Below are 27,179 nucleotides of genomic sequence, written 5' to 3'. Positions count from 1 at the left end.
CCCGTAATATAATGCCCTGGTCCATTGATCTATGAAATGTCTTAATACGTCTGTAGTTCCAGTAGGACTATGGCTTGCACAGATCTATGGGTCAGGAGCACTGCATTTTGCGTAACGTAAGGCGGCAGATGGCCACCATGGATGGGAGCCGAGTTTAGCTCCCTTTCAAAAGCACTGCCCCAAATCTATTACTGACACACTGTCAGAACCATGCCCAGGGTGCCTGAAGTCCGGTGCCAGTCCCAATGCCACCTCTTACTTCTTCAAATCTGTTTTGTAGATCGTAAGCCCCTTACGATATTATTTGTAAAAACCATATGCAGGGATGTCGCTATAAAAATAAATAAAACTAGGATTTAGCATCATCCAGGCAAATTTGAAGGCTCCTAAACAGGTGAAACAAATAAGGAATACAGAAGGAATCAGAAGTGGCTCCTAAATAATACCCAGGAATCTAGGGTAATTTCAATAAGCGGAGTGAATATTTTTAAGGAAAGGAACCACCCATCCCTAAATTGTCACAGACTTTCTGATGAAGCAGCATCTCAAGCTGAATTTGGAGGCTCTGACATTCCTCAAGGTGACTCCCAACACACCAATAACCACCCACAACCTTTTCAGCCATCTAATTTTACAACATCTACTGTATACGTTTAGATTATCCTTAGGTAAGATACCACAATGGGATGCAGGTGGTGCTGTGGTCTAAACCAGTGTTTTTCAACCACTGTTCCACGGCACACTAGTGTGCCGCGAGATGTTGCCTGGTGTGCCGTGGGAAAAATTGAAAAATTACTTTATATATAGTCAATATAGGCAGAGAGTTAAATTTTTTAACATTTTTTAACATTTTCTAATGGTGGTGTGCCTCGTGATTTTTTTCATGAAACAAGTGTGCCTTTGCCCAAAAAAGGTTGAAAAACACTGGTCTAAACCACAGAGCCTAGGGCTTGCCGATTGGAAGGTTGGCGGTTCGAATCCCTGCGACGGGGTGAGCTCCCGTTGCTCGGTCCCTACTCCTGCCAACCTAGCAGTTCGAAATCACGTCAAAGTGCAAGCAGATAAATAGGTACCGCTCCGGCGGGAAGGTAAACGGCGTTTCCGTGCACTGCTCTGGTTCACCAGAAGCGGCTTAGTCATGCTGGCCACATGACCTGGAAGCTGTACGCCGGCTCCCTCGGCCAGTAAAGCGAGATGAGCGCCGCAACCCCAGAATCGTCCGCAACTGTACCTAATGTTCAGGGGTCCCTTTACCTTTACCTTTAAGATACCACAATACTGGAATACTTTCCCCAGATATTTTCACTCCAGATTTTGTCCTGATCGTTCCCTTTTCAGCTGAAGCGGAAGCGCACCTGATATTATCTTACATTTCTTTCTATTGTAATGGAATGTTGTAAACAAGGTATGACCTGTTTATTCAGCATACATCCTGATTTGCGTCCACAAAGCTTGTGGAGAGATTTGACTATGTCTGCTTGTTCTGATTTATTTGTTGGGCAAGTACACAACACTGAGCATTCATTGTAACTTGCTGGGGGGGGGGGGCTTTCTGTCAATCATTCATCTATCCAACACTTCACAATGAAGTTCCTCATCACTTTCCTAATGGCAAAAAGACTGTTTTCTAAAAAAAAACAAAAACAAAAAAACAAGTGAATTTGTCTTGCCAGGGAGACAGGATGCAATTTACTTCACTTTGAACAGTGTAAACCTAAATTACTGGCACATGCTTGAATTCCGCCCACAAAATATTTTTCTTTAGAGTTAAGTATAATTTCAAGTGTTGCATAGAATGACCCACTTTCAAGTTCACCATAAATACAAACAAACCACTAAACAGTCATGGATTTCATCATGCTTCGGGATCTTATTTAAGTTCAAGCAGTGGTGATTCTCCCTCAGGGCAAGTAAGAGGAGCTCTGCTGAATCTGACCAAAGGGCTTCAAGGTCTAACATTCCAGCTCATTGTTTTGTGGGTTAGTTGGAATGGTGATTTTTTTAAAACAAAAACAAAAACAAAAAAACTGAAATACATTGTTTTTTATGTTACTTAAAAAAAAATTTTTTTACAATTATTATTTTCTATATACGAACCTCCAGCGCATTTTCAAAAAAATCAGAAGTCAGCTTCAAAAGCGCCTTACGCTTCTCCAGGAAAATAACAAGAGAATCCCATGCGTCTCCCATGGTTTCTGCCATAGCATCATACACCTGGCTTTTATCTTTGGCTTCGGCTGCAGTCTTGTCCGCTTCGCGTAACAGGTCCCAGACTTGTTCTTCCAAAGGCTGAGAAGGGAAGAACAGAGAACATGAACCGATCAGAAATTAAATTCTTAAAACACCATGGACAGCATCCCGTTTCATCATATGTGCAAGTTTTGTTGTCAACAGAGCTCAAAATTGCACCAGTAGATTTTATTTGTTGGTTAGGTTTTTCCAATAATGTAAACCTGTTTACATCTGGTGCCGAAAGTTCCTGGGAGGAGGGCTTAGGCGCCCAGACCTGGGGTAGCAATAGGAGGCCTGATGTGCTCTTTCCACCCACCTAACCTCAGTAGGAAGGGCACCCACTGAGGAACAGGTGGTCCTTGATATACCTCCTAGATCAGGCTTCCTCAACCTCGGCCCTCCAGATGTTTTTGGCCTACAACTCCCATGATCCCTAGCTAGCAGGACCAGTGGTCAGGGGTACTAGGAATTGTAGTCTCAAAACACGTGGAGGGCTGGGGTTGAGGAAGCCTGCTCTAGATCTCAATAGAGTTGTTTTCTTTACCTGCGAAACAATTCAATGAAATGTAATAGATAGATTGGAGTCAATGGGATTTGTTAATCATGGCCAAGTTTCATTTCAGTGCTTTCAATGGGACATGGTTATAATTACATTTTGTAAGACTCTGGCTTGAGTGAACCAGAACACCACTATTAATTTTTTTTTTTTTAAGGTGGCATGTCTCATCCCCATATTTATAAGTTATATTAGAAAACATGCACTTGATTTTTGTGGAAGGCTCCCGCAGTGGCGTAGCGTGGGTTGCTAGCATCCAGGGCAAGTAAAGTATTGCGCCCCCAAACTGGTGTCTCCATGTGGCGCTGCGGAGCAGTGCCAGAACATCCTGTGTGCCTCCTCGGACTGGGATGCCGCCGCCACCGCGAGTCTCACTGTCTGCCAGCCTCCCCTGCCAGCGGCAGACACCATGCAACCGAGGGATGCAAGGGTCCATCCTCTCCTGGCTACTGCTTGGCATGCTGCTCAGGTAAAGCAGGAAGGGAAGCACCTTCAATCAGAGTGGCAGCTGCAGAGGTGCAACCCTAAAAAAAATTGTGCTCAGGCCAATCACCCCGGTAAACACCCCCCCATATGCTAGGCCCCTGGACTCCCACTATTAAGTAATTGCTTTAGGACTGTCTGTTGCAGGAAGTGACTCAGAAATTCAATAAACTAAGCTGAACTAAACTTCTTTCAGTCTACATTCAATGTTGGTCCTACTCAGTGCAAACTCATTGAAATCAATGGATGTAATTAACCGAGGCCATTTGTTTTAATGGATCTATCTACTCTGTTTAACCTAGTTGGAGAATACTCATAGTGCCCGCCGGTTAATTATTCCTTCTTTATGGCCTCCCTCTCACAACTCATACCACTTTTACATATGTGAGACAAGAAATGAGCACACTAGTTACTCCTTAGTTTAAGGAACCGCTTCCAAATGAAGGTCTGGTTCAATAGCTGTGCAGAAGTGGGAATTTCAGCAGATGCTGCTTTTCGCAGCTGTGTAACAAGTTGCACCAACTACACAACGTCTATGGGGGAGGCAAAGCTTATGAATGAATGAATGAATGAATGAATGAATGAATGAATGAATTTATTTACGGTCACAGACCAACTCACTAAATCAACAATACAAAAGTGATACATTAAAATTTGCACAGCAAATACCATACACGAATATGCACGTATACAGCAGCATCTAAAATATATAAATTAGAATCGGGGCATTTAAAATATTGCCTAAAAATTGCCATTTAGGGTTCTGTTCATAGCGATAACACCGCTTGTTCTCTGAGCCTCATGGCTGCTACACAGTATTTCGCTACTTTCAGGGTAATCTCAGGGTCCCTGTCCTCCACAAGGCATTTAAGGCATAGGAATTCATTTAAAGGATTTTGCATGACTGGGGAAATAAAAACACGGCGTATGTCATTGTAAAAGCGGCAACGTAATAAAACATGAGTAACAGATTCTACCTCCGGCAGGCCACAGGGGCAGAGTCGTTCCGCATATGGTTTACCTGCAAATCTTCCCTGCAGTAAGGCAGATGGTAATACATTAAATCTAGCAAGGGTAAACGCCCGTCTATATTTGGGTATGTGTAATTTTGTCAAATACCTCGCTGGAGAAAATCCTCTCCCATTGTCCCCTATAGCTAGATGTTTGCTCATCTCACTCGTATGACGTTGGAGTTCCACATCCCAGACTCGTTGGCGAATGGTTGCTCTTGCTTTCTCGTATCCCGCAGCCAACAAGACCTGAGGCGAGAATCCCAAGTCTCTTAGCTTTCCATACAGAGTGACTTTCCATTTGGATTGGAAAGCATCCAAAAGGGTTAAGGGTGCCAATCCAACAGGAAAGAAAATAAGTTTCAGCCAGTAATGAATCTTCAGAATCCATATGCGGGCGCTGACAGGAATTTGCCCTACCTCCAAGCGAACCGCTATATTGGACACACAAGAAGGGATCCCTAGCAAACAGCGGTAGAACTTAGTTTGAAATGATTCCAGGGGATCATAGTTTGAAAAGCTGCAAATCTGTGAGCCAAAGGTCAGTTGTGCTAGTATTTTTGCAGCAAACACCTGAGAGGCTGCTGGAATATATTGTCCTCCTCTCCCATAGAAAAATCTTATGGTAGCTTTAGTAGATCTTTGGACATTTGCAATGGTGTTTTTAACATGATGAATCCATGACCCCCTTTCCTGGAAGGTTATACCCAGGTATTTGAAAGTTGCTACTTGTTCAATAGGGTGATTGTCAATTCTCCATCTGTGTCTCTTTCTTTTCTTAGAGAACACCATAATTTTAGACTTAGTGTAATTAACTGTTAGTTGTTCAGCTTTACAGTAGGCAGTGAGTGCTCTCAAGAGTTTCTTTAGGCCTACCCCGGAGAAGGAAATTAAAACAGCATCATCTGCATATAGAAGAACTGGAAGAGGTCTATCAGCCAACTTTGGAGGATGGGCGTTTTCTCTTTCCATCTTTTCTACTAGGGAGTTGATATAATAGTTAAATAAAATGGGCGCAAGGACACATCCTTGTTTAACACCATGGTGGATTTGAATTTCCCTGGATAGGTGACCCTGCCGGTCGCACCTTACTCGGGCACGGGTATTTTCATATAATCTACGGATGAGGCACAGCAGGCGCCTGTCTATATTAGAGGCGCCAAGTTTTTCCCAAAGCCTATCTCGTGATATTAGGTCAAATGCTGATTTAAAATCTATAAAGGCTGCATAAAGAGATCCTCCTTTTCTTGACGAATATTTTTCAACAAGGTGCTGAAGCACTAGACCTTGGTCTAAAATTGACCGTTTCGCTCTAAAACCTGCTTGTGCCTCCGAGAGAACATGCTCACGCTCCAGCCAGCTCTCGAATTTATTACGTAAGTGGGCAGCGTATAGTTTGCTGATGATACTTAAAAGGCTGATTGGTCTGTAGTTAGCAGGGTCTGATCTGCTCCCTTTCTTGTGTATTGGAATAATAATAGCCAGACCCCAGTCCTCTGGGATGATGGCCGATTTGTCTATGCTGGTAAACAAGGCTGCAAGGACTGGGGCCCACCACTCCACATTGGCTTTGAGTATCTCGGGAGATATGTTATCGACTCCAGGAGCTTTGCCATATTTAAGAGATTGAATGAGCCTGTGGACCTCTTCAGTAGACACTGGCGGCCACTCATCCCCAACATCACTCATTGTTGAGGGCAAGGCCTGTTGCTGTTGATTGGTTAAATACAGAGATTGGAAATATGTCTCCCATACCCCAGCAGAGATGTTATATTCCACTTCAAGGGGGGAGTCTTGCCATCCTTTAGCGACTATTTTCCAGAAGGTGGCTGAGTCCCTCCTTCGAGAGGCCTCAATTAGACATTGCCACTCTTCCCTCTGGGTCTGAAGTTTCTTCTTTCTAATCAGAGCTTTATAGCTTTTTTTAGCTTCAAACCAATCTGGGGGGAGTGAAGGTAAATTGTCCAATTTGTACTTTCTGTATTTCCCAAGCAGAGAGCGCTTCATAGCAAGGCACTCCTGGTCGAACCAGGTCTTAGATTTATTTGAATACCATGGCCGACACTTTTCTTTTTGAGGGGTCAGGGTAGTTTGTAAAAGTAGAATCAGGTCTTGAAACAGATTTATTCTGGTACTGGGGCATGGGGAATTTAAAAGGCTATCCCTCTTTTTAAGAAATGTATCTGAGCATAACCTCCCTGAAACTTCCTTATCCCGACCGGCTGTCCATCTTATACGAGAGAATCTCAGCTCCACATCAGTGGGCCTGAAAGATTCAAGTTTATCAAGGCAGAGTGGGGCCTCTCTCACATCAAGAAGAAGGTAGAGCGGTAAATGATCACTGTCCATACGCTCCTCTACCTTACATTCAATGGCTCTATTCATTAGATTGTAAGACACCATGATATAATCGATTGTAGAGGCTCCAACGCTGGATATAAACGTAAATTCCCCAACACTCTCCCCTTTAGAGCGGCCATTTAATATGATCAGATCCAACTTGTTTGATAGATGCATCAGGCACAGCCCAGGGAAATTGCAGCCTTTGTCCTTTGAATACCTAGTTGGAATGAAGTGGGATTCATCTAGGAGAGGCGGCAATTCATGGAAGTGGGCATATAGGGCATCATCAGAGTGGCCGATTCTGGCATTTAGATCACCGGCCACTATTACCGAGGCCGCAGGAAATTGGGTCATCAGTTTGTCGATATATAGTTCCAAGCATGCCCAGGTGTTTTTGATCATCTGTTTTCCTTTTTGAGGGGGGAGATATACGTTTATCAATAATAAACTGGAGGATCTACATCTCATCAGCAGAGCCAGAGCCAGGTGGTTCAATGGCTCCAGCTTTCTTAAGGTGACCCTCAACCTGGTTGAAACTAGGATACCGAGACCACCTTTAATTCTCCCACCTTTGCTGCTTGGTGTTCCTGGAAGGGAAAATGAGGAGAAACCATTGGCAGCTATTTCACTAGAACTCCAAGTTTCCTGTAGGAGAACAATATCGTAGCCTTGTATAAATTTTACAAAAGATGGATCACATGTCTTTTTGGGCCAGCCTGCAATGTTCCATGTTACAAAGGAGAGCTTCTCCAACGTGGTGAGTTCAGGTGGAATGGATGAAGTATGGTAAGGAGAAGAAACATCACCTGAAGGAAGGACTGGATTGAGGTGCCTACTTTGTCCATCACAACCTCCACCCATTGAGTCTGTCCATCAGACTTCCTCTTGGATAGCATCTAGGGTGCCGAATTTGTCTACAAAAATTGCGCCATTTCCAGACATTGGAAGTGCAATTTCAGCTTTATGCGTTATCAGTTTAGGTGTTAACGGGGGTGCTGGCGGGCCCATTTCTTCTGGTGTCAAATATTGGCATGCAATCCATTCTTCGTTGGTTAGAGGTTTTATTTTACAGTTGGCATAATTGTATTCCATAGGGGCAGGTGGAAATGCAAGTAATATGCATTTCCTTATAGCCGAGAGTTTATCAATTAATGCGTCTTGAGATTTCTGAATTAACTCTAAGTTGGCCATCAGGCACTGCCCGTTTTTAAATGTGGTGTCATTTTCTGCCTTTTCTGGAGATATTTGAATTTTCGGGTATTGATTTCCCTGAGTACAGGTTTTGGCAGTGTCCAGCTGGGTTGGCTTGGGGATTTCTGCCTCACTGTGCTTTGTGAATCTAAATTTGCATCTGTCCGTCTTGCATTTCTCTAGAAGTGGAGGGGGGGTTCCAATGTTTTCAAAGAGGCGAAATGTCCGTAGCCCAGTTCTCCACAGTTTGTCTTTATTTGCCAGTACTTGCTTTACTGCCCTCCAGTCCTTAAAGGTCACCACCACCCTGTTGTATATCTTGTCATATGGGAGAAATGTTATATTGCTGATGTTTTCTGCTCGTACGAGGTCTCTAATAGCGTGGTCAATTTTCATCCGAATATTGCCTTCCCTTTGTCTCTGCCTTGAATGGTATCCGTAATTATCAAAGGTTATAAAAACCAGTTTGTATTTATTTAAAGTTAGATTCCATCCATTCTGCAGAGATTTAGCGGGCGTCTTTTTGGATTGTATAGAATATTCACTAAATCCCACAGCCCTCTTGTGTAAGGTTGACCGCTTGGGCACCAAGAGATCCTTTCGCTTTTCCGGGGCTTTGCTTGGCGTTAACGTACATTCTGTCATATTTTGGAGCACTGAGGGAGTCTTTAGCTTTTCCGCGGCTTCATTTGGAGGCAGTATGAGTTCTGCTGTATTTTGGGACACAGCCGCAGATTGATTTATTGGGGTACTTGGTTTTTGGATTTTTTCCTTTATTATTGTGGAAGAATTCTTTGTCATGGAGTCCTCCAGCAATTTGAAGAGTTTTGAGAAGTTCATTTTCCTGCACTGAGAGTACAGATTGCCAGAGCGGCGGCCCATTTTAATGTTTTTGGTCTTTTTCTTTTTTTGTGTTTGACGTTTCCTCCTTAAGAATGATTTCCTGGCTACGTGGGTACTTTTCGTCTGACCTGTTATGGGGAGATTTAATTCCCTAAATTCAGTGTCTGGTTGTAACTTACCGCTGTTAGGGGCATTGCTGCTTGTTTCATGAGGTAGAAACATTTCTTGACTCTTAATTAGTTCAACTAAGGTGGAGAGGAGGCCCAGGCTCTCTGACAGAAAGTCTTTGACTGACTCAAGGTCTTTGCTTATCTGTGCAGAGTAGTTGCTGAGCAAATCTTCAAACATCCCAACTATGATATAACGAAGATTGTCCATAAATTGTAGCCCGGTGCTGCCTTGTCGTTCTTCTGAATCAGACGAATGGAAACCCCTTAAGTTCTCTCCAGAAGGGGAGGGTATAATGGCTGTGTTTGACTCATTTTCGGAGCTCCCAAGTGGCAATCCCTGCTCCTGGGCTTGATCTTGATCTGAGCAGGCAGCTTGATCCTCGTACCCCTTGTTAGCCAGCTCCGCTTGTTGCAACTCAGTTGCCAGGTCTATTGCAGCCCCTCTATCATCTATTTTATCCTCTCTCCTATCCCAGAGGTGGTCTACAGACCATTCGTGTGGGTGGGGGAGGGGATTTTCTAAATTTCCACATCCTTTTTTTTCCAACTGGAAAAAAGAGGGGATCTTGGTCTGCTTTTTATTTGGAGGGATATCCTTGTCACATAAGGGTAATATGCCCAGTTCTTTATAGCATTGTCTTGTCAGAACCATGACTAATTTCAAGGTGGTCAGAGCGACTTTAACGAGTTCACGGTTAATCTGACGGGCTGCAAGGAGGGGGAGAGATTTAAAGTTCCTTCTAACAGCGTCCTCCTAGCAACTCCCGGAATTTTTTGCTGATAAGACTGCTGGTTTGTAGTTATTATTTCTGAATTGAGACTCTTCTCAGTCTCTTTATCAGCGTATTATTGTTATAAACGCTCTTACTCACGCAGACAAAGTGGAGGGATAGCTTGCCTTGACGCCATTATCCCGGAAGCCATCGGCAAAGCTTATGCTTCTCATGCAGAAAGATCCATCGTTTTGAGGGAGCAGATCTGCCTCCAACCATGGAGAACCACTGCCTGCCATCACTACTGAGATAGATGGAGAGATATGGCTGCATAACTCATATATTTTTATTTGTTGTTGTTGTTTTGCATTAATTAGTCTCTTGTCTTGTCACCAAGTAGGTCTCCAAGTGACTTACATTGAAGAACATCTACATCTAAAATCTGCATCATATGCTCAGAATGGTTAAAGATACAGAAGCTCTGTCCTCCTTTGCATTTGTCTGTTGTTGTTGTTGTTGTTGTGTCATTTAGTCATGTCTGACTCTTCATGACCCCATGGACCAGAGCATGCCAGGCACTCCTGTCTTCCACTGCCTCCCACAGTTTGGTCAAACTAATGCTAAGAACATGCATTTTGTTTCCAGTACATTTTAATGCCCCACAGATAACAATATTCAGAGGAAATCTTTGTAGCAGTTTCACAGAACTCTGTATTTACTTGTTTTTGTTTATGCATGATTCCTATTTCAAATGCTAATTATTAATTAGTGACCCTTTCTTCATCCCCCCCCCCGACAACTATTAATCTCTCTTTTTAATTAAGGAATAATAGTTCCATTATTTTGTGAAATGTGTTTCTCAAAAGCTTTCCTTTGAAGAAGGGCAGATTAACAGCCTATTCAGATGCAACCCATCACCGACACAGAGGATAACGGTGGGTGGTGTCTTGGGAGAAACCAGGAGATTATGATTCTGAGTTTAGCGCAATGATGAATTAGTGTTCTATTATTTCCTATTCTCAGCTCAGCCTCTATCAGGAGAATTTCAGATTTTCCTATCTTCGGTTCTGATTACAGTCTGTATCAGGAGAATGAGTTATCCTGGACTTTAATTTGCCTATTACAGGTTCCTCATTTCATTATATATTCTTACTGATAGCAGCACCAAATGTAACAGCAGAAATTGGCACTCCATTCATCCATTGTCACGATAAAGACTCCAGATGAAAATAGCCAAACATAAATCAGGTCTCTGGAAGACACTCTGAAGATTGTAAAATGAATAGAACATGCAGCATTTGTTACTCTTTATAGCAAAGACAGTAAAAGAACAGAAAGTGAAAGGACTTGTTCAGAGGCAAACTTACAGACTACTTCAATTTGAACAATGAATAAATTAGAGGGTGTTCCCTAACACCTTTCACTGCTGCAGGCATTACTGTAACTAAATGGAAAAGACCTTGATGTTGGGAAAGAATGAGGGCACAAGGAGAAGGGGACGACAGAGGACGAGATGGTTGGACAGTGTTCTCGAAGTTACTAACATGAGTTTGACTAAACTGTGGGAGGCAGTGGAAGACAAGGAGTGCCTGGGGTGCTCTGGTCCATGGGGTCATGAAGAGTCAGACATGACTAAATGACACAACAACAACAACAACAACAACAACAACAACAACAACAACAACTCCCATGTTTCTGTCATTTACTTATTGCAGAAAAATAAAAGGAAACAAAAATATTCCACTAATGACTGAGCATAGGCATTGGCCATGGAATGGCGGCTGCCAAGAGGAACCAAAGAAAGTCAGGAGGAAGGGGGGGGGGAGTATTCTGGGAGACACCATGGCCGGCTGCCATTGTAGCCTGAGCCAAGCTGATTCCAGCTTGCTGAAGGGATTTGCTGAAGGGATTTGCTGAAGGGGTTTGCAGACTTCCAGGCAGTGCCAACTTTTAGAATCATTCACAGAGTGAAGTCACTCAGGGAGAACTGGGCGTATCGTATTGGCCAACAGAATGAGCTGTGATCCAATCAAAGGCAGGCCATTCTAATCCAGCCTCATCTCCAGCCCCTTCTGGTTGTGATGCAGAAATAACAGCACTGGCCAACCTTACAGGGCTGCTTTGAGGATTACTGTGATAATGTAATCAAAGGACTTTGTACATGGGAAAGCGCTGCATGAATTGTGGTGATGACTGAAGCGATTGTTGTTGTTTGGTGCATTCGTGCAGTTATTTTATTTAAAATTCAGATGCTGCCAAGATTTTCTATGAACCAGATTAGGGGAGGGAGAGATGGGATCATGAACATGCCAGGGAAAAGAAGCGTCCTTCTATTTGATCTACAAATAGGCGGCTGCTTACTGTCTTGTTCAGCAACCCAGGACCAGAGACTCCTAAATGTTCTATATCAGTTGCTATATTTCTCCCCAGTGGGATATTTTTATTTCTTAAAATTTATTTAATATCATTTTAAATTTTATTTAATTAATATTGTATATCTTAATATTTATTTCTATTATCCATAAAGAGAACTATCTTCTCACAATGCCAGAAGGACTGATGACTTTATTATCAGAGATTTGTTAAAAGAGAGGGGAGTTCCCATTGCAAGGGCCTTTGTTATCTCTGTTATCATTTCCCAGCAGAGGAATTAGAAAAGAATGTACTTTATTATTACAGAACCTTCACAGGTAGCTCCACTGAATGGATGGATGGACGGATGGATGGATGGATGGATGGATGGATGGATGGATGAATGGATGAATTTGCTTGCTTGCATCAAGTAGAGAGGGGCCATAATGTGTGGTAGATAACACATTGGTTCGAAAATGGTTGTCCTCCAAAAAGTACATTTCCACGGAATGAAAAGGCTGCTGAATGATACAGAATGCCTAATCAAAAACAGAGTCCTGTGCATTCAGAAGTAAGCTCCAGCAAGGAACTTGCTCTCCTAGGTAAGTGGGACTGAAGGTTTAATATTTCTATTAAAAACACTGAACACTTGTACTCCAGTCCTTCTTGGTCTGTTCCTTACTGGAGCAGATCAAAGTCCATTTTGTTCAGCATTCTGTTTCTAACTTTGAAAAGCCAGAGACATAAGAATGCAAAATAAAAATTCAAAATACACAATAAAGCAAAAATGAAAGTAAAACAAAACCATAAACTCCTCCCCACAGATACATTTCGAAGGCCATAAAATGTTAATCAGCCCAATGCCTGGTTGAAGAGAAACGTTTTTGCCTGGTGCCTAAAACTATGTAAGGAATGTGCCAGGTGAGGCTTCTTGGGAAGAGCTTTCCACAGATGGGGAGCCACCGAAGAAAAGTCCCCGTTCTCATGTTGCCACCCTCCAGACCTCTCATGGGGAAGACCTTTGCAGCCACAAAGGTGATGGCCTTTCCCTGTTGTTTGTCCCCAGTGCCTGATATTAAGAGATATACTCCTTCTGAATATGTAAGTTGACTTTAGCTATCATAGTTAGTAGCCATTGACAAACATAACTTCTGTGATCTTGTCCAATCGTTGTGTTTTTAAGGCCATCCAAGCAACTTCCCATAAACATTTCTGTAGCAGTGAATTTCACATTTAACTGTGGCATCTGCTAAGGCAATTATTTATAAATACTTGGCCAGGTCTACCAGAGAGTCATAGAAAACTTGAAATAGATTGCCAGCAAAGGATGGCAGAGAAACAAATACAGTGCATGGGTTACATATCCATTAATCACCAGATAGCAGGCCCCCTTAAAAAAGCACTCATGAAATGGACCAATGAAGTCTTGTCTGACTGAGTTCCATTAGACTCCAGCCAAGTTATGAAAGTGGCCTGTGATTATTTCGGTTTTAGGCATTCCTCATCAAACAATTAAAAATACAGATTCGCCATAATAAAAAGTAGTTTAGGCTATCCATTCCACATTGACAATGGTTGTTATATTATGCTGGTAAAATCAGTGTTTAAGCTCCCAATGTGCTATTTCTTTCTGATGCTGCTAATTATGCTAATAAATTTGTTTCTAAGCTTCTGGCATGCTGAATCTCAATGAGCAATTTGTTTTTTAATTGGAAGCTATTTGCCAATAGGTAAATGGGCGCGCTTGGCCATTATGCTGTTCTCTTGTTGGGCAGAACAGCCTATGAATTCAATAAATATATTTCAAGTCAGCCAATTCGTTTCCAATGCCAGCTGTTCCTCTTACCATTCATTACGTTTCGTGCACAGAGCAAAGTCTATCGCTGACATTTATGTGGTTTTGAAACAGGACCTAGGTATTGATTCCCCCAGAAAAAAATGTATTTTGGAGCCATAGCTAGCTTGTCCACAAGAGGATTTTAAAGGCCATTCTCCGTAAGAGATGGAAGCATTTGTTACCATGTGTATTTGCTCAAGGGCAGGCTCTAGACACATTTCAGACTAGTACAAATGGAAAGGGCGCTGTAAATACTTTTACAGGCTGTTGCTCGATATTCCATGTCTTCACAATTTGCTCTCCAGAGCAACAAGCAGGTCTGTTAAGAGTGCCAGAGAAGGGGGGAAAGGAAAACCAGTTGTGAGAAAAAGAGAGCAAGACAGAACATTTTATTGAATCAGTAAGTTTCCAAGATATTGCCCATGATCCTGTTGCTTCAATTCATACAAATAGCATGTATTTGCAAATCCCTGTATATGTGTAGACCCTCCAAGTGGCCGTATTTTCCAGGCTTAGTCTTGGATTTACAGAAGCCGTCCTGGTTTCTGATTTGATCCCAGAAGGTCCCGCTTTCCCTTAGGATGTCCCAATTTCCATCAGAGAAATGTTGGAGGGTATGGTAGGCCATCGGGGAAATGTTGGAGGGTTAATAGGGTTGCCATATTTTGAAGAGAGAGAAAAAGAGAGGACACATTTGCCAACTGCTACTTTTAACTATGGATTGCTATGACAACTCTACCCATGAAAAAGAGGGCATGTCCTGGAAAAGGAGGACATACGGCAACTTTAGATGACATCTGAAGGCAGCCCTGTATAAGGAAGTTTTTTTTTTAAAAAAGTTAAATATTCCATTATGTTTTTATTTATGTTGGCGGCTTAGAGTGGCTGGGGCAACCCAGGCTGGATCTAGACACATCAAAGAAGTGTTTCAGTTAAACGCGTTGCAAACTTTGTGTGAGAATGCAGATATTATGCAATGTGTATATCACTCCCAAGTATGACACCACAAAAAATATAGTGGCTACCATTTTTTTCTGGTAGACTGCGCAGAACTTTGTACATATGTCTGCTTGAGTTATTGCTTAAAGGAAAATCTATCCTGTGACTTCTGTGACTGCCATGGGGCCTAATCTCTTTATATTATATTTTTGTAAGGAAAATTGTTATGAATGGCCCCTCAGTCCTACCTGTGAGAACAATAACAACTCAAAAAGGACTGGGGGGGGTGGACTGGCCTTCCAATCAAAATATTCTGTGAAGGGCCTCTGTACTGTCCCTGCTTTCCATCTCTTTCCCTCAGACTGTTCCTTCCCCATCACAACACCTCCTCCCCCATTAAGTTTTCCACACACTTGACCCTGGAAAACATTTCTCTAGCATACATGTGCCAGTGACCACTGATAGGGCCTGGACTGCAACTGCTTAAAATATCTTTACAGTACAGAAGGCCATCAGGGGTCACATTGCACAGTGATAATGTAAGCTCCATCACAAGGTCACTTGGAAGTTATCCTAAGAGATCATTTTCCAGGTTCAACTGTCTGATGCTGCAAGCCATTTTGTAATGGCTTGTACCACAAGAATTTAGTCTGGAAGCTGTGTGAAAACTCATTATCCTGGGCCAGCCAACTCGGTATGCAATATTGTAGTGTGAGCACACGGTTAGGATTCCTTAAGCCTATTTATTTCAATCGAGTCCAAATTTAGGCCAAAATTGCATATGACACAAAACCAACCTCCCTGCTGCCTCTCCATCTCCCTTTCCCTCCCAGAAAGAACCAGTGACCCACCTGGTGGGAAGTAAGCCCACCTGGTAAGCCGCTTCTGCTAGAAATTCATAACTCAAGAGCAATTATGTTCAGAATGCATATTTAAATACGCATTTAGATCTGGAAATGGAGTGGAATAGCCCTGTGAGTGAACCAATGTGAAAGTCGCATGGATCTGAAATAGGCTGGTTTTGGTATCCCTACATTTGCCACACCTAACCACAGTAGATAGTTGCACTGTCACAGAGAGCACATTTTATGTTATAACAGACAGCTATCTACGTATATACCCGAGTATAAGCCGACCCGAATATAAACCGAGGCACCTAATTTTCCTACAAAAACCTGGGAAAGCTTACTGACTCCAGTATAAGCTGGTTCACCTTTGCCGCTATGGAGGAGGAGGAGGAACAAGCAGCCCGAAAGCAGCCCTTTGGGCTGCTCCTTCCGCTTCCTTTGCCAAGTTTACATTTATGCGAGCAGTTCAGGAATGGAACAAGCTGCCTGGGGAGAGTAAAGAACCGCCATTCTTGTACACTTCTTAAGGAATGGTTGACTGGGGAGAGCAGGTGGCGGCACGAGCGGAGAGAAAGGGCTTCTTTCTCGCCGCCCCCACCGCCCGCCTCACTCGAGTATAAGCCGAGGGCAGCTTTTTCAGCACAAAAAATGTGCTGAAAAACTAGGCTTATACTCAAGTATATACAGTACTATGTTTGAGGGCTGGGGCATGTATCAGGTGCTGCAAAGTAAAGTATATTCAGATTAAAAGTCTGCACTTTTCACCGTCCAGCATATTTGATGTTTTATCATGTTTTTAGTATTCTGTTGGGAGCCGCCCAGAGTGGCTGGGGAAACCCAGCCAGATGGGCAGGGTAGATAGATACAGTAGATAGATAGATAGATAGATAGATAGATAGATAGATAGATAGATAGATAGATGATAGATAGATAGTTGTTTATTTACAGCCATAGGCCCATACAAAGGCCATGGTATAAATTATTATTATTATTGTTGTTGTTGTTGTTGTTGTTGTTGTTGTTGTTGTTGTTGTTGTTGTTAAGAGCAGTGCCTGTGACTGCCAGGGTGCCCACCAGTACCTGTTATGGCACCTGTGAAATACCTCAGTAAATATCCCCTCTAAAATACACCGTTCACCAGAGACTGTTTGCTTCTCTTGCTTTGTTCTTGTTTACAATCGGCTCAGCCTCTTCAGTATTGGATGTGCCCCTTTAAACATGCCCACTGGGTGCCACAATTCAATGTCCACTCTCCCTCTTGTCCTGAACAGAGGAGAGATGCAAAGAGCAGGTGGGGAGAAGCATGCTTTCCCCATTTTGTGGTCCTCTCTCTTTTTTCTGCCCTTTCAGATGCGGCAGATACTTCGTGTTACACCAATACCCCGCGGCAGCCATTTTGTGGCATGTGCCCAAGAGCCCAAAACGTTTGGCAACCGCTGAGCTAGAGGTTTACAGCCAAACACCATCACTAAGTAAAAATTACTCAGACTCCCCGGAATATGTTTGAGACCTGTATGGATGTGAGGGAATAAAATAATGTTATCTTAACATAAGACAGTGTTCTGTCAATTCTGTCACAACACAATGAATAAAGTGGAAGATGAACACCCCCACCTGAAAATGCTAGGGACTGTACCTTGATATAGAATCACAAAATTGTAGCGTTGAAAGGGACCCTGAGGGTCATCTAGTCCAACCCCCTGCAATGCAGGGTATGTGTGAACTATGGCCCCTTCTCTGTTAAATGTGTATGTAACATATAGTCTCCGTGTTACATGCCTTTAGACCAGCAGAAACTTTTCCCCCCAATGACCACTTGAAAACTATAGATGGTCTTGCTGGATCACCTAATAATCTTTTCCCCACTTTAAGACTAGCCTCACGGTCAAAACCTGTACAGTATTATAAAAACTATGGGCCTTAAACCTGGCTGCCAAGAAAGGCCACTGGTTAAAAAGGTGTGTGGGAGAGGGAAGAGAATGATTACAGTGGTGCCCCGCTAGACGAATGCCTCGCTAGATGAAAAACTTGCTAGACGAACGGCATTCATCTAGCGGAAGCTGCCCCGCAAGACGAAAAAGTCAATGGGGCTGCTTCGCAAGACAAATTTTTTTTTTTTAGCGCGAAAACCTCCGCGCTCCATTGCTGCTTCGCTAGACGAAAAATTTGCTCTGCGAAAAAACTCGTAGAACGAATTATTTCCGTCTAGTGGGGCACCACTGTACATGTACCAGCATTATATTATGAATATTATAGGCTCTAGGCCAGCGTTTTGCTACGCTGGTCAAAATGGCTTAATCTTCCTTGTCAGGAATGATAAATCAACTGTGCGGCCCAGTATAGATATTTTCAACTGTTCTTTCCACAGTCCACCTGAAAGGATTACCAGAGGTCCACAGACCTTGAGCTGAGAACCTCTGCTACAGACAGTTCTCTTTCCATGCAAAAAAAAAACCCCTATATAGTATATGTTACGTTACAATATTGTCTGATATTGCTTCAAACCATATAATCATATAACCATATAATCATTTGCTTTTCTTGCATTTGCCAAGATTCTTTGAAACAACTGAACCTTAACTGCACTTAATTCTCCTTTCTGCTTTGGGCTGATTTCCAGAAGAGTGGCATTATGTTGTTATTAACGTTTCCCGAACTGCTACTAAAAGCTACAGAGTACTAAAGGTACTAAAACAAAACCCATTATTTTTATTTTATTGTGTAAATCCTCCCTAAAAAGGTTAGTAAAGGAAGTTTTATTGAGTTGCAAGCTGAACTTTGAGAAACGCTTCCTTGTGGCGATCACTGATTCTGCATACTGAAATAATATACTGAAATACAACGATACGAGAGATAGAGAACAGATGCTGCGTAATTAACGTTTTTGTGCAGAAAGGGTGCTTGCAGCAGTGAAAATTAAGCGTGTCTCTTGTTGCTTTTCTGAATCTAATTCGGAGTCCGTAGCTTCTCATGCTGATACGTCTGTTTTAGATAAGGGATAATATATCTAGTGGCTGAGATGTGGGGCCGGTATCTGTATGCCACATCAAGCTTATTGCATCATTCACACTATCCATTTGCACACATGCTCGGCAGACTGCTCTCTCATATCATCCCTCTGCTAAATTCCTCTCCTAACTGAGCTCAGAGCAGTTTAAGTCTGCCTATACACACACACACACCCCACACAGACTTTCCCTGGGAGTCAGTCCCCATTGGACTCAGCAGGACTTACTTCTGAGAAGACATGCAATACGGTTGAGCTGAAAGCATTGCATTTATTTTAATGGGAATCTGCTCCTGCCGCAGAAGTATACAATGCCTGCATTTCATTCTGGAAGCAGGAACACCATGCACTTCTGTTGCTCAAGCCAAGCAAGTCTGGCTTAGGTAAGGTTGCCCTATTTCAAAACATGAAATTCCGGACACAAAAAGTTGTTGAGCCTGGACACTATTTCCAACGGACGAATCCCAGACATGTCCGGGAAATCCTGGATGTAAGGCAGCCCTAGGCTTTGGGGTGCATCGTGTATGAAACCATGAATTGTTATTTTATTATTTATTAAATTTGTACACTGCCCCCCGTCCGCGGATCTCAGGGTGGCTCGCAACATAGAAGCGCAATATAAAAAAAGCAAGATACATAGTAAAAATAAGAACAAAAAAACCAATAATTCCCCCCAACACATTAAAAAAGGGCCCGGATGGGGCCCTTTCTGGCTGCTGACCAGCTTAGGATCCAGTGGCTCAGCTCTGGCCCTGTTCCACTCCATTGCGGGGTCTTACACTGACTACCATTGGTGATCACCTGGCAACAGCCAGCACAGCCTAACCTGTTCTCCCCACTCCCCACTCCTCCGGCAGCATGGATTGAGGGATAAGATTGTTCTGCTTGCATTGGTCATTTCTGGGTAAGAGAGATGGTCCACTGTCTGTGGCATCATGCCTCTGAGTACCAGTCTCCAGAAACTACAGGAGGGGACCACTGTGAGAACAGGATGCTGGACCAGATAGGATGCTCCAGCAGGCTCATCTTACGTTCTTACAAAGTTAACAGCAGAAACAAAATCAGGAGTGAGGATTTCCTTCATAGCAATCTCTCTGTGAAATGAAACGTTCTTACATAACCTCACAATAAAGGTCATTCTTATAAATTGTGTCCTCCCTAAAAGAGGGCATGTGTTGCAGTCAGCCCTGGAGAATGGCCTCCTGGTTGTGGGTGGGTCTATTGGATAGCCACAACACCCGATTGGTAGGTCCCTCGTTGCCGTGTTTAATCTGGCCAATGGGGTGCAGTCTAAACGGATTGAGGGACCTATATAAGCCAATGCACATGTCCCAGAGCTTCCTCTTTCGGCTCGTGCATCGGAACACCTGCCCACCTCTCCCTATTTTTAGGGCATTTTGCGATTGACCATGCTGTGCTGCTGTGTGTCGTCTGCCGTTGGGACAGGGGCACGGCAGGAATTTTCCCCACTTGGCTGATTGGCTGTTGCCATTTGGGTTTCGCCTGCCACGTAGCAATTCGTCACAACTTGTAAGGTTGCGGCTAGGCACTGGTTCAGGTGATAGGGATGGGTGAATGGTCTCGCCATCCCTATGTGAAGGGTATTCCGTTAAAGGAATCCAGGGACTCAACTTGGTTTGGTCAACCCCCAAAAAGGGGGTTGTGCTTGTGCCTGAGTTCAGGGGAGCATCTGGGGAGTGAACAGAGTCTGTTCCCAGGCTTTTCAAATGCCTCAGGTGTTCACCCTTGGCTGACCTACGATAGAGCTCTGGGTCAGCGCTGCATGGCAAGGGTGTATGGAGCTAGTCGAACCAGAGCCTATGCAACCACTCACTTTTCTGTAATCAATAAAGTTGTGGCCTAAATTCTGCCAAAACTCAAAACTAAAATTTGAGTCAAATGTGTCTTTATTTAGGGAGGAGGTCTCTGGGTCTGAACACGCAACTGTAAGAGCCCTTTATCCTGCTGGCGAAACCATCCCATAATGGGGAAAATACCCAGACTTCTAGCTTTAGTGGCAAAGTGAAGCACCTCTATAATTAATATATGGAAGTAACCTTGAGCACCAAGATTAACAGATAATATACCAATAGCCAAAAAATTCATTTAAAAGAAATAAAGGTGACAACTCAAAGGTTTGAGCTACTGAGAGGCCAAATATTCCTTTTACAAAAAGGCAACAACTCAAAATTAGAAATGCCGAAGAGAAATATTTTCCTGTTTTGTTTCCCCCTTGAATATTTGCATATAAATTACCGTTTTGCAATTTCGTTTCAACAAATGGAGCAAATAAAGTAATTAAGAGCTATCAACATGCATCTCAAAGAATGAAGACCAAATTTTGTGTCTGTCTGTCTCTTTCTCTTTCTTTCTTTCTTTCTTTCTTTCTTTCTTTCTTTCTTTCTTTTTAGAAAAGTTAACTCTGCACAGTTCCAGGTTCTCCAGTACATTTCACAGTGACCTTTGTTATGACAAAGAACAGGACTTTGGCAAGCAATCAAGAATGTACGGATGCATCCACATGGATATTCCAGAGGTTGGTCCAGATTAATCACAGAGCAGGAAGCACAACAAACAGCTTTCAAAGAACACCTCGGCGATGGCTGGCACGATTCTAGTATTAAAGGTACATGTTTCGTATCAATGCACCTGTAAAGTATTCTTACAGGGGATAAGATCATCATAAGTTTTTATTTCTCAGAACTGCCTGTGTCTGTTATGACACAAAAGCATTGTGAAATGAAAGAGAAAACACAGAGAAAGTTACAGCATAATCCTATGCATGTCGGTTCAAAGAAGTAAGCCCCAACAAGTCCAATGGGACTTACTTCTAGGTAAGTGTCTATAACGTTGCAGCTTTAAGTTATTCTTAAGTCTGATGGAGCTCAATGGGAGAAGATAGCAACCACTAACTTAAAAGCCATTGTTTTCAAAGGGACGAAAGCATAACTTTCTCTGGAGCCAAATGTCTTCCTCTCCTGTCACAGCCCAGTTCCAGAATATGAATCTAAGGTGAGCAAGCTGCAAAGTAGGACTTTTTTGTACTAAATTCTTCTTATTTTATCTACAGAAAATGTGGTGTACCACCCAGACAGAATTAAGCATATTGAAGCCCCCTACTTCATTAACTGAAATATGATAAATTCAATGAAATTTAGACAGATTTCAGTGCATCTATGAAAACCATTCAATTAATTAAGGGGACCTGGACTGCAAACCTGGGTGTAAGGCCCATTAGCCACAGAGGGACTTACTTCTGAGTAAAGGTGCGCAGGTTTGTTCTGCACAAGTGTTTCACTTTAGCTGGGCTGCTGTGGTGGTTATTACTGCAGTATCTGTGCTATGGCTACCGCAGCATTTGTTTGTTTAACTATCTGTCCAGTGTGCCTTACTAAAGAAATATCTAAAAACACTAAAATGAATCAAACAAAAATAGGATAGCATGAAACGACTGAGCATAAAACAAGCTAAGTGGCAGCCAATGAAGCAGTTTTAAAACATTTATCACAAGCTCCAGAAGGACTGCCCAAATAGAATTTTCTTTGTGATTCTCTCTCTCTCTCACTCCAAAAGGCATAGAGTCAGCCATACAAATCCCATCAAGGAGTGGAACTCCTTAACACAGCCACATACCTTCCCACATGCTACAAAGGAAAATCGGGACACAGCTGTTTCAGTGCCAGGCTTGTATGGGAGCCAAGTGATTTGCATGATAGCAAGGCCTTCTAAAATGGGGTGCCTTTGGGGGCCATGTTCTCGTGGGAGCCGAAACAGGACATCCTGGAATCCAATCAGAAGCTGGGGTGGCTTCTGTAGTACTGGGATGTTCTGCTTAAAGCAGGACAGTTGAAGGGTATGTTAAGTAGTGGATGGACACAGCAGACGACACAGTGATTTCCAAGCAGCTCTTGTTTATTCTCAGGCTGGAACAGAAGTGAGCTGAAGGCCTCAGCAGCCTGCTTATATAGAACTCAGCTACAAAGCAACAGTAACAACTTTCTGCAGTTACCCAATCCCTGAACGTCACTTTCAATTCCTCATTTGCATATACGGACCTGAGTGAAAACTGCAGCAGAATAAACTATATACACACACCCCTAGTGGCCTAGGGTGAGAACTTCAATACATAACAGGGTATGTAGCTGTCACTTCTGACGATCGTCTTATCTCCTCTAATCTAGTTATAGGGAAAGAAGGGATTTAGAGCTAGGTCTTCACTGAGGATCTCAGTGCTCCATGGAAGTTCATATAGGAGTAGCTTAGATGTGGTTCACATTTAAATATGAATTTACCTAATTTGCACTTTGAAAAAGCAGTATGTGAATCAAAACACAGCTGTCCATTTGAAATCTTACACCTCGCCAAATTTTGCAATGCTACTTCTCCAGCAAAGCAATCTGTACAAAAATGTATATACTGAATTGTGCATATAAATCCACATAGTAGTGAAAAAGTGCAATATATTATAGTATTGTGTTATCATATTTTAAAACCCCTCATTTTAAAAAACTCCTAGGGTGAAAGATGGCATAGACATTTAATTAATTAATAATTATATATATATTTGAGGAAATTGCTTTGTAAAAATGGTGATGAATTTTCACAAGGACTATAATCTCAAACTGATGTGGGAATGTGGAGATATGACGCTAAGATTGGAAAAATGGGAAACTGAGAAAAACCAAAATTGGCAGATTTGCTTATCCCTAGAGAAGATGTTCCCCAAGGTAATCAGAACTCGGGGCATTTTTTTTTTAATATAACAATTTTTATGCTTTTATGCTTCTGGTGCTTTTATGCAGAATACTTTTCTATGATTAAAATCACACTGATATACAACTAGACTGCTCACACAAATACCACAAAGATAAGCACAGCAGAGAAACCATAATGTTCAAAATCATTGTTTACTCGGCAAGGCAAAAGCCTGTTGTCCAACATAAAAAGACCTTCTTTAAACTGGTAGGAGACACCCATAGGGTGGGCAAGCTTTTCCACAATTTTGGTGCAGCCACTGAAAAGGCCCTCTCTCTTATTACTACCAACCATGCCTCCACCCTAGCTTTGACACAGAAGATACTCTGGTTTCTCTTCAGATCTTCCCCTAGCTTTGACACAGAGGAAGGTCCCTCCTTCTGAATTTCGGCATGGGCAGGTTGGTATGGGAAGAGGCGGCCCTTCAGACACCTAAAGCCCAAGCCACAATTCGACACTTTGAATTGTGCCCAGAAACAAATTGGCAAACAACGCAGACCTGCAGGATAGATCTGATATGGTCCTATGGGCATATACCAATTTGCTTCCATATTCTGGGCCAACTGTAGCTTCTGAAGTTGCAATAATCCAATTTCAGCATAACTAAGGTACATGTTCCTCTGGTCATTTGGGCGTTAAATGTCACAAGCAGCACTTTGAATGGTGCCTAAAAACGAACTTGGGAACAAAATTCTTTCAGAGCAAGTGTTGTATGGTTCCATTGGTATTCTTCTAAAAGTGGATTGCTGGGTTCTGAATGAATTGCAATTTTCAGTCAGGTTTCAAAAGCAGCTCAACATAGAACACATTACAGTAGTTCTTCCTGGGGGGGACAGGGACACCAAGGTCAAGTCACTCCTCAACAGGAGGACAGCAGCCTGGCACACCATCATAAGTTGGTGAAAAGTGCCCTGACCATGGTGCTACCTGGAATCCCAGCAGCAAGGCTAAGTGCAAGAACATCTCCAAATCTTGAAGTGCAACCCTACAGAGATATGGTGAACCACAAAACCCTAAATTCATCAGGCCACCCACCATTAACATCTTCATTTTTTTCTGAGCTGAGCTTTAGTTTGTTCGTGCCCACCCAATCCATCACTGGGTGCTTCCTGACTGTTTTTGGGCAGAATTCAGTCGCAGACCAGCAAATTCAGGTTGCACAATTCTCTTTGACTTGGAGGACTTATGCAACAAACCCACTTCATTAAAGACTTTCATTGCCAGAAGGAAGGTGACAGGAAAATGTGCTGGAAAGTGTGGCATAACAATTGATTAACTCTATGTTGTATAACATTATATCATTTTATTATTTTTTGTTTGGGGTGGGGCAAATGTTTAGTTTAATTTTAGCGTTGTTCTCTGTTTCCTATTTGTATTATTTTGTTAATTTAGTGTATGGTCTTTATTTGTTTTTTAAGGGGATAGGGGTAGGGCTGCCTGGGATTGGGCCTCAGCCAACAGGATGGCTGGGGCAGGTTCCACAGGGGGGGTAGTCTTGGAAAGACACCCGATCTCAGTGATCATGGGCAGGAGGAGGAGTCACGCTAAGACCAGACCATGTCATTACCGAGGAGGCAGGTTTAGTCGTTGTCTGAAGACTATCCCTGCCTCCAGGTCTGGTCCTGACCGGATGGATACTGGAATCAGCAGGGGATACCCACATGACCTGAAAGTGTTGCTGTGTAATGCCAGGTCAATGATTAACAAAACCACTGCCATCCACGACTTGATTGTGGATGGAGGATTTGACCTGGCATGTGTAACAGTGACTTGGTTGGATGAAGCAGATGGGCCTGTCCTTGCCGCTGCTTGTCCACCAGGTTTCTCTTACGCACAGCAACCCAGGCCATCTGGGCGGGGAGGGGGGGTTGCAGTGATTTTTAGGAAGTCATTAGTTTGCACCAGGCGTCCTATTGGGAAGACCCAGTTTTCTGAGTGCATGTTCTGGAAGTTGGGCAATAGGGGCAGTACAGGATTCCTTTTGGTGTACCGACCTCCCCGCTGCACCAAGGATTCCCTGCCCGAGCTGCTTCAGGTCGTGGCGGATATGCTCCTGGAGACACCTAGTTTGGTTGTCTTAGGGGATTTTAACATCCATGCCGACACGACCTTACAAGGGGCCGCTCGGGACTTCGTGGAAAGCATGGCCTCCATGGGGCTGTCCCTGAATAAGTCTGGTCCAACTCATAGCCGCGGACATGCCTTAGACCTGGTGTTTACCTCTATGGATGTTGGTGATCTGACACTAAGTAAAAGTGAAACAAAAGAAGTGCCATGGTCAGATCACTTCCTGGTGCAACTGGACTTCTCTGCGACCCTTCCCCTCTGCAGGGAGGTGGGACCGATTCAGATGGTCCGCCCCCGCTACTTAATGGATCCAATTGGCTTCCAGAGAGTGGTAGGGGATGCATTATCCCATGCTGATGGCCTTTCAGTTGATTCCCTGGTGGCCCGCTGGAATGCGGAGTTAACCAGGGCTATTGACTGTCTGGCTCCGAAGCGTCCTCTCCGATTGCATGGAGCCCGGACAGCTCCGTGGTTTTCCCCGGAGCTGAGGGCGATGAAACAGTCGCTGAGACGGCTAGAGCGCCGGTGGCGGAAAACTCATTCTGAATCAGACCGGACACGGGCTAGAGCTCAACTTCGAGCCTACCAAGTGGCAATGGCGACAGCGAAGAGGACCTTCTTCGCTGTTTCTATTGCATCTGCAGAAAACAGCAGCAGGAGACTCTTCCAGGTGGTTCGCAACCTAGCAGAACCACCTTTGTCACCGGGGTCTGGTAGGGACCCCAAGATCTCCTGCAATGCTTTTGCAAAGTTTTTTGCAGATAAAGTCGCTCAGATTCAGAAGGAGGTAGACTCCACCGTGGGAGCAGGGCCGGGGCGGGAGAGTGCTAGAGCCCTGTCTAGTCATGTTTCATGGGATCAATTCCAATCTGTTACCTCCGAGGATGTGGACAGGCTGCTTGGACGAGTGAAACCGACCACCTGTCTCCTAGATCCTTGCCCATCCTGGCTTATAAAAGCTAGCCGGGAAGGGCTGGGCGATGGGCTCTGCGCGGTGGTGAATGCTTCCCTCTGCGAGGGAATCTTTCCAGACCCGCTGAAAGAGGCGGTCATTAAACCGCTTCTTAAAAAAACATCTCTAGACCCGGCCAATATGGCCAACTATCGCCCAGTCTCAAATTTACCATTCTTGGGCAAGGTGATTGAGCGGGTGGTTGCTGAACAACTCCAAGCACGCCTGGAAGATGCGGACCATTTGGATCCCTTCCAATCAGGATTCAGGCCTCATCATGGGACTGAAACTGCCTTGGTCGCGCTGGTTGATGATCTCCGGCGGGCTAGGGACAAAGGTGAGAGCTGTTTCCTGGTTCTGCTGGATCTCTCAGCGGCCTTTGACACCATCGACCATAACATCCTTCTGGACCGGCTAGAGGGGTTGGGAGCTGGGGGCACTGTTATACAGTGGTTCCGCTCTTTCCTCCTGGGCCGTGTTCAGAAAGTGGTGGTGGGGGATGAGTGTTCAGACCCCTGGGCTCTCACTTGTGGGGTGCCTCAGGGTTCTGTCCTCTCCCCCATGCTTTTTAATATCTATATGAAGCCGCTGGGAGAGATCATCAGGGGGTTTGGGTTGGGTGTTCATCAATATGCAGATGACACCCAGCTCTACCTCTCTTTTAAATCAGAACCAGTGAAGGCGGTGAAGGTCCTGTGTGAGTGCCTGGAGGCTGTTGGAGGATGGATGGCGGCTAACAGATTGAGGTTGAATCCTGACAAGACAGAAGTACTGTTTTTGGGGGACAGGAGGCGGGCGGGTGTGGGGGACTCCCTGGTCCTGAATGGGGTAACTGTGCCCCTGAAGGACCAGGTGCGCAGCCTGGGAGTCATTTTGGACTC

The 27,179-nt window shown here is 43.7% G+C and overlaps 1 protein-coding gene across 6 annotated transcripts in view; it reads right to left on the bottom strand.

Annotated features, from left to right (window-relative positions):
• The window catches only part of CCDC141 (coiled-coil domain containing 141), a 117,101-nt gene that overhangs the window by 73,869 nt on the left and 16,053 nt on the right, over positions 1–27,179 (bottom strand). For all 6 annotated transcript variants that reach the window (XM_033167253.1, XM_033167234.1, XM_033167243.1 and 3 more), the window contains exon 3: positions 2,098–2,289. In XM_033167253.1, the coding sequence (XP_033023144.1) occupies positions 2,098–2,289 (192 nt within the window). The remainder of the gene's footprint in view (positions 1–2,097; positions 2,290–27,179) is intronic.

Source organism: Lacerta agilis, chromosome 1 (genome assembly GCF_009819535.1).
Source record: "Lacerta agilis isolate rLacAgi1 chromosome 1, rLacAgi1.pri, whole genome shotgun sequence".
In the NCBI taxonomy this organism is placed as follows: Eukaryota; Metazoa; Chordata; class Lepidosauria; order Squamata; family Lacertidae; genus Lacerta; species Lacerta agilis.
Note: the sequence above shows the minus strand (reverse complement) of the source record. Positions and strands in the feature narration are given on the sequence as shown.